The sequence below is a fragment of the Psittacula echo genome, assembly GCF_963264785.1.
Source record: "Psittacula echo genome assembly, chromosome: 1".
Classification (NCBI taxonomy): domain Eukaryota; kingdom Metazoa; phylum Chordata; class Aves; order Psittaciformes; family Psittacidae; genus Psittacula; species Psittacula echo.
In genome coordinates, this window is record NC_137735.1 from 43,865,189 (window position 1) to 43,879,805 (window position 14,617).

At 40.9% G+C, this 14,617-nt stretch overlaps 1 protein-coding gene across 1 annotated transcript; it reads right to left on the bottom strand.

Moving 5' to 3' along the window:
- Positions 1-695: 695 nt before the first annotated feature.
- Positions 696-2,027, bottom strand: NPY5R (neuropeptide Y receptor Y5; the record flags this gene model as incomplete). Its single annotated transcript, XM_080630668.1, has 1 exon — positions 696-2,027. One exon carries the CDS (start codon positions 2,025-2,027, stop codon positions 696-698), a length of 1,332 nt encoding a protein of 443 aa, XP_080486794.1.
- Between the last annotated feature and the right edge of the window lie 12,590 nt (positions 2,028-14,617).

A 14,617-nucleotide genomic window follows, 5' to 3' on the forward strand; every position in this document is an offset into this window, starting at 1 on the left:
GTTCAGACCCGGCTGGAAATTACATAAAATGACAAGCCAGAGTAAAAATTGGCCAAGGAAATCAGAGATAGGTTGTTCCAGGTAAACACAGTGAGATGGAAAAAATGTAGACAAGAACAGCTACCCACAAATACTTTCCAAGGGATAAGGCAATCTGGGAACAAGCAGCAAAGCATCTTGCAAACATACTACAAAATATGAGTCAAAGAGCTAAGGAAAAATATTTTTCTAATCACATCCAGAAACAGATGTTTAATTATCTTAGAAAACAGTGAAAGTGGCACTGAAATAGTCTCACCAACAGTTATTTAGGAAATGGTATGCATTTTATTATAGTTTTATGACAGTTAATATGTCCAAGTTGTCTGTCTCACATTTATTACTCATTATATATTCTGTATCATTCCAAAGTACAGATTGCCAATATTTCAGGTAATGAAAATGGTACACTGCTTTGGTACACTTGGCAGGATTTCCTATGTGTAACAGATAGAAGAATATTATATGTATATATTTCTGCCCAATGCAAGAAATACATGCAGCCTTAGAACTATCCTTTGGCACAAAATGCTACTAATCACAACCATGTCAGACTAACTAAACTAAACTAAACTACTACAGCTTTTACAGCTACACACGTCAATAGGCTTGAAAGCCAGACTTCTTTGTTTGATATTATCTTGGGGCACATAAAATCATGGTATTTGGCAGCACGGAATAAGGGACATTAAATCAGCCTTTATGCTGTTGTTAAGAAATCCGTACAGGATGGGATTCAAGCAGCAGGACATCATACCCAGCAAATGGCATATGCAATATACTAATTTAAAATGTCTGTTAGAAATGAGAGTGGCATTAAAATCCGTCACAATGTGGAAAAGGTGAAGAGGCATCCAACTGAAACCAAAAACTAAGATTAGCACTGTCAATCTGCAAAAAACTCTCCTAGATCTTGTCTTAATTCTGACAATGGATCGGGATACCGTAATCATGTGCTGGATCTCTGTATTTTCTTCTGGTTTCATCTCAAAACAGATAGGTATCCCAGGAATGAATTTACTAGAGGAAGAGAGCTGGCTTTTTTCTGTGCCAGAGCTCTCTGGGATGTCTCTGGAACGAGTATCCTGATGATGCCTTGAAATAGCTGGCATCACACTTGAAAGCTTTCTACTGTATCTTCTGTGGTGCTTTCTGCCAAAGGCACATCTCCATCTAGAATGGCCAGAGGGCTGCACCTGTGTGCTGGTACTCTTAGAGGGATGAAGAGTCAGGTTTATCATCTCCTTTTCTTCAAACTTGTTTTCCTTGTTTGACAGCCTGGACCCTATGCTCCTGCAGACACTGGTGTGGCTAGCAGTTAAACATGCCAGTGGCAGTATGTACTGCATGAACAATAAGGCTATGGTAAAGGCAATTCTATACGAGTCGGAAGGCCATGACTCAATACACAAAAGCCTGTTCTCCATTGCATCTAAATTCAGAGTTTTGCTGAGGTCCACAATTTTGTGGAATACTGGCAGAGGGGAGCAAATTGCAAAGCCGAAGGCCCAAATGGTCGCTATTAAGAAATAGCCTTGTTTTGCTGTTAAATTGCTGGAAAGGGGATATTTTATCATACGGTACCTGACTGCAGCAATGGATATTAACATCAAAGTTGAAACTAGAACTGATGCGCACTGGAGGAAAGGCATTACATGGCACATGACAGTGCCAAACATCCATTGGTCAAGCAAGACGGATGTCAGTGTGAAAGGTGAACAAAACAGCACAACCAAGATGTCAGAAAAGGCCAAGTTACCAATGAGAATATTTATTATTGTCTTCTGCTTACGCTTTAGTAGAGCTGTTAAAATAAGCAGATTTCCCATAAAGCCAGCCAGACTTATAAGCGTGTACAGCCCGATAAGAAAGTACTGTATGTCGTCAACACTACTCTTATAGTCTTCCCAGGCAGAAAAATTCTTTGTAATAGCAGAGGTGTTCTTGGTAGGTGTCCTGTTGTTATGGTCTTTCAATCCTAAATCCATTTTACAGCCCTGTTTAGAATGAGAAAGGCATTAATTAGCATCTGGGAATGATGATACTGCTATCAGAATGTAAAGGATGATAAATTTACCTTGTACCACCTTAATGCAAATAAATTAATTAGTGATGCTGTTCTACTGTAAGGCAGATCCTACACAAATTAAGGTCAACACAAATTAGTTTTGTAGGTTTTATCATGGGGTATTTAGCACACCTAAGCCTCCTACCTGGCTGCTTCTGACATGGGACAATGGCAATTTAAGGTTCTGCATTATGACGCTGGCTTTTAACTATGGTTTGCTATAGACCATATTGTCAGCCTTTCCGTGAGGGAGCAGTTAGCTGAAAAGCAATCCATTTAGAGTCAATGAGATTACTCATGTGAATAACAGTTCATTGATATGAGTAAGGAAATTACAATCACCATCTGGGCATGTGCCTAATCATTACATGACAGGAAATCATAACAAGAGCACCTGAAAATATATGATATTTTGACATACACTAACATTTGCACTAGTATTTCTTAACCTTGGTAGTAGAAAACTAACACAAAATAGGTGAGAGCTTTCAGAAAGGATCAGCTTATAAGGAGATCACTGTCAGTGATCCAAGATGGAATTCCTAGTGTGTTGCATATACAAACCATCTTCTATTAAGTGTTGAACATATTTTAACTGTTGCTCAAGCAGAAGAAAAAACTGCCTACAAAACATCCAAAGTTACTGGGCGTAATACAGAGAGGACTGTTAACTGGAAGCAGACCGCATGTAGCCATTTGAAAATTCAGGGGACTGCTAATTATTCAGCACAGAAACATCTCACATTAAAACCTAGCTTATCACAAATTTATTCTGTATACAGAATCATCATGTATTAATCTGTGTTTTAGAAGAAACAGAAAGATGAGAATTCAGTTTAAACTCCAGTTTACCATAAGCACCTGCAGGTACTAAGGTTTCAAAGTCAAAATTTCCTCAGAGTGCCAACGTCCTGTACAAAATTGCTTAATGTTTAGAAATCTTAGTAAAGACAAAACAAGAAGATCTAGACAAATCCAACGCACACAGAAATTGAGCAGAAGGCTAAACCTGTCAACTAAAAAAGGCAAGGCTCTTCAAGAATGTAGCTATCCTCAGTGAGCTGTATTGTGCTGACATCTTGAAAGTGCAATAATATTACATGGTTTCCCCTACATGTGCTGATGCGCTCCTTCCTTCACATCACAACATGTCCATTCCTATTGTCGGATACCAAAGGGAAGCTCAAACCATAAATCCACCTCAGAATATTCACTGACATTGATGGGAAGGTCCCTCAGGTAAGATTAGAAATAGTTATTTAAAAAAAAAAAAAAAAAAAAAAAAAAAGTTTTTGTGTCTTGCAAGTAATGTGTTCAGAAGAGGTGAAATGAACTAAACCTTGCCAACTTCTCACAATGCTGACTTACAGTGGTTTTCAATAGCTAAAACAGAAGAACTGGATATGTGAATTTAGATAATCTAAATATTACAATTGTGTTCATAACAGCAGGGTGGCATTAATGCAAATTATTTCTGTTTTATTTTCCCCAGTCTTTAATGAAATGGTGGAAAACTATATAATAGATAAAATACATTATCTGAGACTACCCTTGGCTCTACACCAACTTTAAAGGAGAGGACTAGAGATTCTGTAAGTGAGATTCTCTCTATTTCTATATTATCAGAAGTTTTCATTTTGGTGGACTTCTTTTTATAGAACTATTAGCTAAATAAGTAAATGGTCTTTTAGCTATGTTAATTTCTCTGAGTTTCTAATAATCATCTGAAATCAGCATGCTCTGCAGATCACAGTGACTTCCAAAATCAGCTGAAATGTTTTTGTGTTCTCTAAATGTGACTCAACACAATTTTTTCCCTGAGAAAACCACAGCAGGCCACTGCGCTAGATAAAATACATTCTTTTACCTCAGGCTTATGGAATTATGTCCCTGTTACATCATACATGCATCATTTTTCCCTTTGTTCAGCACAGAGGAACAATGCGGTTTGCTATGACTGATGCTTTTGCAGATTTCAGTGTGTGCATCCATCTGAAATCAGCAGACTCTCTTTTGATTCATGAAAGCCATTTCAATTGTACATTATGTTTCAATATCAAATATTATCTGCCAAATATTTTCAGGATGAGCATTCTGTTATCTATTCACTACCACATTCATCTTAGCTGAGAAATGCGTAGGAAAAACCTTTGCATATAACTGAGGAGTTAATAATGAAAAAGCCATTAGTGTAATTCTGGACAACTTTCTTTTTGTTTGGACACTCTTCTTTTCCATTTTATATCTTGCACAGAGTAAGAGAGCATTGCTAGTTGAGCATCCCATTGCCTGATAGCAGGTTTGAAAATAATCAGGAGTTATTTGAGAAAGTGAAATAAAACTTAACTCAAGAGCTAGATCTGTCCAAATCTTGGTTACCAACCAAGAAAGGGGGAAGAAAATCTAGTACCATCTTGTGATTAAAAAACCCCCTCAAAAAACTCTCACAATGGTCGTGACTGAAGGAATGAGTTTTTCATTTATTATGTGTGCCTACATAGGTAACTGTGATAAGAGGAATCATTTTGTGTACTCTTCTATTTTAACTGATGCTAAATTGAAGGACTAATCTGTAAAGAAGAAACAAACTGCAGATGATGTTTCTTTCTCAGAAACCTGGAGATTAAGTTTTCTTTTACAGCATCTACAGGTATTTACACAACCTACTGTAATAGTTAAATTCCCACACATAGTCATATCTGTCCAAAGGTCATACTGAGTAGCACCAGTGCACACTGATGCTTAATTTATAATAATAGCTACAAATATGTGAAAGTTTTGTTGACCTATGCATGAAAACTACAGCTTCCTTGTTAGATTATTTTTGCGATACTGTCTGTCATTGGAAAGTTTGATCTTAGGCCATAGGTTTATCAGTGCATGGAGAAAAAGCAGTCATCCCTACTGGTAGGAAAGGCTCTCTATCTAGTTAGTCCAATCCATTTCAATTACATTGTATGGTCTGAAGAGAAATCTGTGTATTTTCATCCAGCCTTGCTTAGTTTTAATCAATGGATTCCATGAAGAGAATTGAAAAGTATCTGTTGGTGTTGCTGTTATTTCCTATTACCACTTTCAGCTTTGGGTGAGTAAAAGTGAAAAGGAAGAGACTCTCAAGTCAGATGCACTGTAATTATTTTCTTTTCTAGAAATTTATATTCCATACAGGTAAAGCTAAGAGGGCCAAGGAACAAAATTTTATGTGTTATTATACTGGAACATGTTTATTAAGTGAAAGTTTACTGAGTTCTTAAAAAATTAATTGAAAGATTGTTGCCAGGTTCTGTGGATTTCTACACCTCCAGTATGGTTTCAGTAGATTTGTTCATCATGGCTTTAAGAAAATTCTTAAAAAATTCTTTAAAAAAAAAAAAAAAAAAAACCCCAAAAGTGAATATGCTGGTTTAGCTAAAGTAGATATATTCTGTTGAGACATATCAGTATCAAAGAAGCTTCCAGGAATGCCTCTGAAGTCCAGCCTGGGCTCTCTGGCTCCATCCCCCCTGTGCTATGGTCACCTTCTGCCATGGGTGAGAGCTGAGAAAGTGCCATCTCCCCTACCTCATGTCCTGATTTACATGAGGAAGGAGCACTGGAACATTAGCTTCAATATGCTCTGGTTAGGCCCTGGCTGGACACTTGGGGCACCCCAAGAGTACAGTGCAATGCAGGCACTTCTGCATCATCTCTAGTCACAGCTGAAAGACGGAGAGGAAGGGAGGAAGACTCTAATCTGCTGGTTTCAACAGAGAACTGCTGTGCTGACAGAAGCTCCCTTTGCAAAATGTCCCAAGATAATTTTATTTTCATTTTGGATGTGTGAAATGAAAGCAGACTTTTCCCTCCAAATTTTAAAAATCAAGTGGATCTCTTGCTCTCTGAGCTTCCTCTCCTAAGGAACCAGTTGCTCTCATAGCCTGAGTGCCACTGGCAGTAAAGATGCAAACATGAGTGTTTCTCCAGCATCATCGATCTTCAGTCCCCAAATTAATATTAGCATACCACTGATTTCACAGGGCTGCGTGCACTTACTGGTATTTATCTTCCTGCTTTGTTTTAACAGCTGCTTCTATTTTGGGGGATTAGCTCACTCTCCCACTTGTTTGGTCAATCTCAGTGCAGCATGTGGTCATAGCTTCCAGGGAAATGAAGATTCCTGAAAATCCCACTGTGGGAAATAGAATGAAATAATACAGCCTCATTTGAAAACATTCTCCTATTTGAAGTGTGTTTCAACCTGGATGCACCACAATGCTAAGGTGCTCTTGTGCCTGCTTTCAAGATCAAATTCAATCAACCTGAAGGAGATTTTCCAGCTGTCAGCTCCTAAACTTGGATCACATCCATCTCCTACATCAACGAGTCAAGCAAAAGAGGTTCCTTTTCTGTATCCCTGGCCTATGAACACTCCCTGAGACTGTGCTCAGCTACATCTGTATCAGCTCACACCCTGTGAGCTTTAGGCAGGTTTGTTTAGGTCTCTTTTAGTTTCAGTGGCATGCTTGAAACAGAAAGCTAGGCTGTACAAGGCACAAGGGACTGCAGTTTTGTGGCAGGATCCCAGGTAGATTTGAATGTTTACTGTAAGAACCACATGAATGCAGTTAACATTAAATACAATGAGCATTTGTGGTTACCTTTTACAGTAAAATGTATTTTATGACAGCTGATGTACCTTGATCTTCAAAGATTTCAAGTAACACCTCCTTAAATCACATTCGTGATACACCTCAGTGTAACTCTGATTACTGTGATTCTTATTTTCACCAAAGTCTTGCTTCAGAGGAGTTTTCAGCTGCAGTTGATCTGAGGCCTGAGAGTGACAGGGATGGCTTAAACCATTATTCAGGTTTAGCCAAATAAGAGGTACCACATAACCTAAAATATGCTTTAAAATCTTATCATTAAACTCATTATTTCACTTAAAACTATCATTTAAAATACAAAATCCATAAATCATAATTTAGGAGAGTGATTCGGCTAAATATTTCTCTTTCCTTACCTACACAAAGGTAAAATTTGAAGAACACAGAAGTTAGGTAGGCAATCATCCTCCTCTGAAGGCAATTGTTCTTTTAGAAAATATTCCTTCTATTAGATGAGGTACTAACATTAAGGTTTATTCATGGATAAGGGTTTTTATCCTACAGTAGTAGTACTTATTAAGTTAACTCTGACTGCTTGGTCCCTGTATAGTCTAGACAGTTCAATCTGTGTAGCAGGAGAATTAGTCTTTAGAGCTGTGAACAATTTATAGTCTCCAGCTCCAAGGAAATGTTATGCAATGTAATGAGGGATTTGCTGGCCAGAGCAGAAAACTTGAAATACATCGCTACATTTTATGCTGGAAAGCAGATCAGCTCCTGGCTTGCAAAGGCAAAATCCCAAACCAAAATGGGAAAGACTGTTGTTTTAACCCTTCTGCACCTGGCTGGGGAATCACTTCGCATTGAGCACTCCGCACCACCCTGCGTTCGAGAGACCGCACCCTTCCTTAGCCCGGAGCCCTGGGCTTTCCGCGCCCGCGGCCTGGGCGAGGACGGAGGGGATGGGACGGGGCCAAACCCTCCCGCGGCTGAAGCGCACCCCGACGATTTCCGCGCACACGCCGGCAAGGCGCTGCTCCGCGCAAACTAGCTCCGCCGCCCCGAAATGGAAGCTCCCTGCTCGGCGGCTCTGCGCCCCGCGGAGTATTACCTGTGCGCATCTCCCGGCTGCGAGTGTCTCGGGGTTTCACGGCGGTGATAGGCGGAAAGTCCCGCTCTGCTTAGCGCGGATGCGTAGCGCGGGGCGAGGCGGGTAGCCCCAGCGGCACTCACGGCTCAGGCCCTCTTGGGAAGAGCGCGGCTTTCCAGGAGAAAGGGGGAGAGCGCATTCCCCAGCCTGCCTGGAGGCGCATTTTACGCGACTGCTACTGCTGCGGCGGGGCTCGGCTACGGCCGAGAGCAGCGCCCCGGGACGAGGTACCGCTGCCGCTACTCGCCCGCCGCCGGCGCTCCCCTCCCGGTGCTGCCGGCTCTGGCACGGTCGCTGCTGAAGTCGCCGCGCGGGTGCATTTCGGGCGGCTGCTTCGGGCGGTATCTGAAGCCCGTTCTCCAGCGCTGCGCTTTGAGACACTTAAGAGTTTCCATGGAAATAGAGTGGGGCTGTAAACAAAGCCCCCGCTCACCAGTTACGGATGCGCTCGATTTCTCACCTGGGATCCAGGACACGGCGTTTTGCAAAGGTGGAACACTCTGTGTGCCTCGGGACAATGGGGACTGCCGGGCAATCATAGGGCACTGACCTGAGAGCTCTCTAGCTAGTTCCCCTCACTTTGGCTGAAGCGGAGCTATGGTGCTGCTCGAAAACCCTTTAATTTTTACCATTATTTTAGAACAGGTGGGAGGTAATGGATTTCCCCCAAACAGTTTTCCCTTCTGAGCTGAGTAACTCACTTCTTACAGAGGCAAGTATCTGAAGGGTGGTTTTAATTTTATCTGAGCTATCAGTGGGAAGTCGGGACATTTTTTTAAGTAAGCACTATTTTAAAGCATAAAAATTGTTGGGTATGTTATAGCACAAAGCATGAAAAGGTACATTCTGCTGTTTTCACCAGCTGCTATCTCCCAGCGAAAGAAGAGTCATTGATCATAGCCCAGTTACAGGGCTGCTGGAGAACTGAGTGACATGCATGTCTCTGGGAGCACAAGTGGCAGAATTTGACACGAAAATGTAATGACTTTTCCATTTGCCAAGGCAAACTCCTTCGACAGTAGATATTAACAAAGCACCACAGAAGAGCTGTCAGTATAATTAGCCTCTGAAAGACTCTACCCAACAGATGGATCAACCATGCTGTAAGATAACTTTCAGAAAGTTCACTTAGGTTCCTTATTTAACTTAGGTCATTTTAGGGTAGGTGATCAGGGAACAATTAACCTTAGTCTTCAACAGATGAGGTCAGGATGGTGAGGAAGATTAAAGAGTGTGTTCCATCTTTTTTCACTCACTTCTGTATTATTCCCCACCCACTGCTGGTGAATCACCGCATGTGCAAGTGGAGCGCAGGGAGCTGCCAGGTGGAAGTGACGTGCCAATCCATCTCATCATTTTAAGACATCTCTCCTGTTAGTCACAAAGGAGAACAGAATTAATCCTTTTTAGGCCAGATGTTATTCGCATTTTTGACCATTTCCCCAACTAACAGTGATGACTGAAGATTTTCATGCAAGTATTTGACCTGGTTCTAACCTGTGGTGGGGGTGATTAAGACCCAGGGCACCAATTTACCTGGATGTACCTTGTTCCAGTAAAGCTTCTCGCTTTGTTGGCTCCACTGCTCAGAGTGGAAATTCCCTCCTGAACAGTGAAGTTTCAGAGACACTACACTTTTCTATGAAAAATTCCAGCTACAGCACACTGAGATTTTCTGAAAAAAATCTAATTTTGCTGGCAGAGTCCACAGGTGGAAAATTATGATTTCTTACACTGCACAGCTATGATTTATGTGGGATGCCATTGTAAAGGTACAAACAGCCTACCTCTTATTGACCGTTTATAAGGTAGGCAGTCACCTACTACATTTTCCCAAACAGCCTCCAGAAATTACATGCTTCTTAGAATGTTCCACCTCAAAGCAATTTTCTCTAAGAATAAAATATCATACTTGTTTTATTACTCATCTTATTTCAGGAGGGTTCACTAACCAGTAATGTACTGTGGCAGGTGTGGGTTTGTCTGGTTTGGTTTTTTTCCCCCGGACCTATAAATAACACCAGATTTCTCTCAGCTGTATTTGGACAATTCATCACCAATACTTGTGCACATCAGAGGCAATTACTATTCAGACCATTATCATTTTTAATTTTTCACTGTTTATGTACCTCTGTCTTGCCAGTAATACTACTGAATAATAAAATAGGTGATCTAGAGATAGGAAAGGTACTGACATTAGAGGCATCTAATGCCAGGACTGACAGCAGATACTAGAACAATTTCCCTAGAAACCAGCCTCCATAGGGTTGTTGAAACCATACAGGAGTCCTTGAGGAAGGATATATATTCCTTTTGGGAGTGTTATCCCAGTATCTTAGAAAATTTAGCCTTTAAAGGCTAACTGTGAAAGACAGGAAGACTCAAAGCTCCAGTGGAAGTCAGTGAGAATTGGTGAATGTCACAAATAACACAAGGTCTACACCACCTTATGTCCATGCAGTCAATCATCCTGAGTCAAAGCTTGCCATGAGTCAAAGTCTAAAGTTGTTGTAAAGTCTGCTACCAAGAGAGCATCTATTCACGGGCAAGACAGTCTAAAATGTTAGCACATAGCTTCTACAGAGTTTGAGACATTTTGTGAGATATATATATGAAGCATTTCTGTTGGTCAAAATTTTCCACACATAACAACCCAGCTGTTCATTCCACTCCAAAATACTATTAAAATATTATTTAAAAGATGCTATTAAAAATACCACTAGTGTCTGGGGTTTGCATGGCCCATCCTTTCCACAGATTCTTACCTCATGTAAAGCAGCTGGGCACAAAGTTAGCGAGCCTTGGACTACTAAAAAGGTTGAAATGCTTGAGATGTCTTTGCAATGAAAAGCAGGATATCTGACAGGATATCTGAAACTACTTAGAAGGGCGAGCTTGTAACTGATCATTTTTGCTGCCTAACATGTGTCATCCCATTTGTTGGCTTGTGTTATGCACATTGACTATTAATGCTTCTTCTGGATGATCATGCTGAATGAAGCACAGGGCTATTTCTGCTTCACCTGAAGCTGGGTGAGAGCTTGTGTATCAGTATATGTGAATTTGAGCCCTGAGTGGACAGAATGGAGTAGCTGTAGCTGAAAACATGACTTAGTATTTTAGCCAGATGGACATAATTTAGGTTATATATGAAGCAGCCTTTAAGTAACATTGCATATGATCAGGATAGCTTGGCTGCATTGTTAAAAATGGAACTGCAGCAGCAAAACTCTCAGCAGAGATTAAGCACATAATCATTCACACATCTTCTTTGGGTTTGTGACATTAGTAGTCAAACAAAGTGTTGTTATGTTTGGTGTCAGTTGCAGTCATTGCAGAATAAACATGCTCTTAGACAAACTAGAATTTGCTCCAATTCTCATTGTACTCAACAGCAAAATGCTAATTTAGTCTATGGATGGCAGGCTTTTGCCCCAAAGAGCATGAGTTCCCTTATCTGTAACACAGTAATGTGAAAGGCAAGCAATTCAGTGGTACTGACGTTCATTACTAGAAAAGGAAAACAATAAAAATTAAGTTAAAACCTTCAGAGAGTGGTTCCTCATTTCCATAGTGGTGACTTCAGTTTGTTTTACGTACAGTAGAAACCACAAATCACTCAGTGGATTTTAAGATTTACAGAGGGATTGCGTCGCCTGAACACATGACAATACATTGTAATGAAAGTGACAGTCCTGTTGTATGACATCTTTTCCATTTTTAAGAGTCACAGTGAGAGAGAATTTTAATGAGTCGATCTCTTGGCGCATTTTTCTCATGTGTTTCTTAAAAACATCTTGTTCCTTTCGTAATGCTTTTGTTTCAAAGCAGTTCTGCATTCTTTTCCTCTGGCTGTTCTGTTTCCTTAGTTGAGATACTTGTGTTCTGTTTATTGTACTTATATTATCTTTTTGCAGTGTTATGCCTTCACACAAATAAACATCTGCACACAAACAAACAGTCTTCCAGTCCAGACTGCCTTTGATGCACTGAAAAAATTTACTCCCTGGGAGAGGATAATCTTTCACACAATGGCTATCTTCCTACCCCAGTGTTCCTGTGACCTGATAGTGGTCATCAATAGAACAAGAGTTACTGAGGAGTCATCTGACATCTTTGTGAGATAGATGCTTCAGCTGGACAGACAGCTTGGTCTTGAGACTGAAGATGCACAGAATAGCTAGGAACTGCTAATGCCTCAATTTCCTACAGAATGCCTGAGTTTCCTACAGAACATAACGTGATGCTATGTGGCATTGTCCTGGGTTCAGCAGTAACAGTCATTTTTTCTCCTTAGTAGCTGGTGCAGTGCTGTGGTTTTGACTTTCGGCCTGGGAATAATACTGATAAAGCCGATGTTTTCAGTTGCTGGTCAGAATGTTTACCCTGACCAAGGACTTTGTGAGTCTCATGCTCTGCCAGGGAGGAGGAGGGGCCGGGAGGAAGCAGGGACAGGACACTTGACCCAAACCAGCCAAAGAGGTGTTCCATACCACAGCACGTCATGCCCGGGGATGTAACTGGAAGTTACCCGGAAGGGCACGTCCTCTTCTCTGTCAGGCACATTTCCGGCGGGTGGTATCTTATTCTCTTCCCTTGTTATTTCTCTTATCATTATTATTATTGGTGGCAGCAGTAGTGATTTGTGTTATACCTTAGTTACTGGACTGTTTTTATCTCAACCCGTGGGAGTTACATTCTTTCGATTCTCCTCCCCATCCCTCTGGGGCAGGGTGAGGGGGGAGTAGAAACTGCATGGCTGACTTGCCGACTGGCTTAAACCATGACAGGCATTTACTGAATAACGTATATTTTATATAGCTACAATGGAAAAAGTTTGAAAACAGCCTGTCTGTTTATTAGAGTGATTATTTACTGGAGTGGTTTAGTGCTAACATCTATGTGAAATGCTTCAGAGAAGATTGATATAGCTTCAACAGATTCAGTCATCTGGAGTGGGCACACACAGTAAGGCAGAGCAGGAAACTTGTAGTAAGGCTCAGGTTATAGCATGTGTATATATATATTTATATACATACATATATGTACAGCTTATATATTTGAAAGACTTTGTGACTAATGCAGCCCTTTCCATTGCTCTGCTGCACCGGAAAAAGCCTGACTTTGCATCCATCTGCAGTATGAATAACTCTATGAATATTTGTTGCTGTCACTGTGAGTCCAGGTCACTGAGTGATATGTAGGATCTATCTTTGATCTCTTATTGTTAATAATTATATTTACACAGTATAAAAGAGGCCTTGTGAGGCTTGCTTGACCTGTGTTTATATAGTGTTTAAGGTTTTTGTATATGCTAACCATTAAAATGTGAAGCATTGTGAATTACTTCATTTACTGCTGAAATGGAGATCCTCATGACTAATGACAAAATGGAGAAGAAGGAAGATCAAACCTATCTGAAACTTTGGAAATCCCAGAAACAATGGCATTTTTCTATTTGGATTTTGCTAGGTCACAAGCCTGCTCCAGCATGGCCTTCTCTCCATGGATCACAGCATGGATGTTTGCTGCAACACGGTCCTCCAAGGGCTGCAGGGAATAAGAGTCACCATGGTTCTCATCCAGGGCTGCAGCGGAATCTCTGCTCTGGTGTCTGGAGTACCTCCTCCCCCTCCTTCTTCACTGACTTTGGTGTCTGCAGAGCTGGTTCTCTCGCATTTTTCTCACTCATCTCTCTCACAACTCATATGCAGATTTTTTTACCCTTTCTTAAATATGTAATCAAAGGGGCACCACCAGCATAGGCTTAGCTTTGGCCAACAGCAGGTCCATTTTGGAGGCAGCTGAAAATGGCTCTAACATGGGGGCAGCTACTGATGTCTTCTCACAGAAGCCACCCCTGCAAACCCCGCTGCTATTGGAACTTTGTCATGTAAACCCAAGCCTTTTATTCTGAACCAGACCTAAAAATATGTCTCTGCTTTGGGTACCTGGTGGCACAGTACTATACTGCTGTATCCCAGAATGCTTATTTTAACTTTTAAAATAGCTATCTTGCCCATATGCGCAAGAACATTACGCAGAAGTAGTGGGATTATCCTGACATAAAAAAAAGGGGTTTTTTTCTCCGTGCCTTACAAATATACCTATTGCCCTTAAAAATCTCTATATTGGACAATAATTCTTTTTTTTTGTAATGTGGATGGATCATTCCACATCCATAGCAATGAGAGTCCTTAGTTCTGCATGCCCTAGAGTGTCACTGCTTCAGACAGAAATATGGTCTTTCGGGGATCATCATCTTAGATTTCTGTCTGAGTGTATCTACCTTTGCTCTGCTCAGGCGGAGACTGGTGCATGTTAATGACCCACATATGACTGAAGCTCCTGAAAGACATTATATACAGCCTGCACTTACCTTCTGGCTGCTGCTGTTAAAATGTCAGCAGTGCCCCAGCTTCTGGTTTACAGCAACCTTGAGGTATGTCTGCACTTGCCTTTCTCAAATCGAGGACTGCAGTTGCAATGCAATTGAGCCGAGCTCCTGGAAATACAGTGTAAACATCAACCTCAGTGCTGGGTTCTGAAACCTTCCTATGATGCTCATATTGCAAAAAATGTTACAATCCTTTGTTATGTGCAACTGATTTTTTAGCTATAATTAACGTGATTCCTCACTTGGAAGTTATCCATGATGTAACAGTGTTGCCGTAGAATAGGAATATGCCTGGAGGTCATTCCTTACCTTGAAAAATTAATCTGGAGCCTTGGAAGAGTCTGGGCACTTCTGTTTTCCAAGAAATCCAAACACCT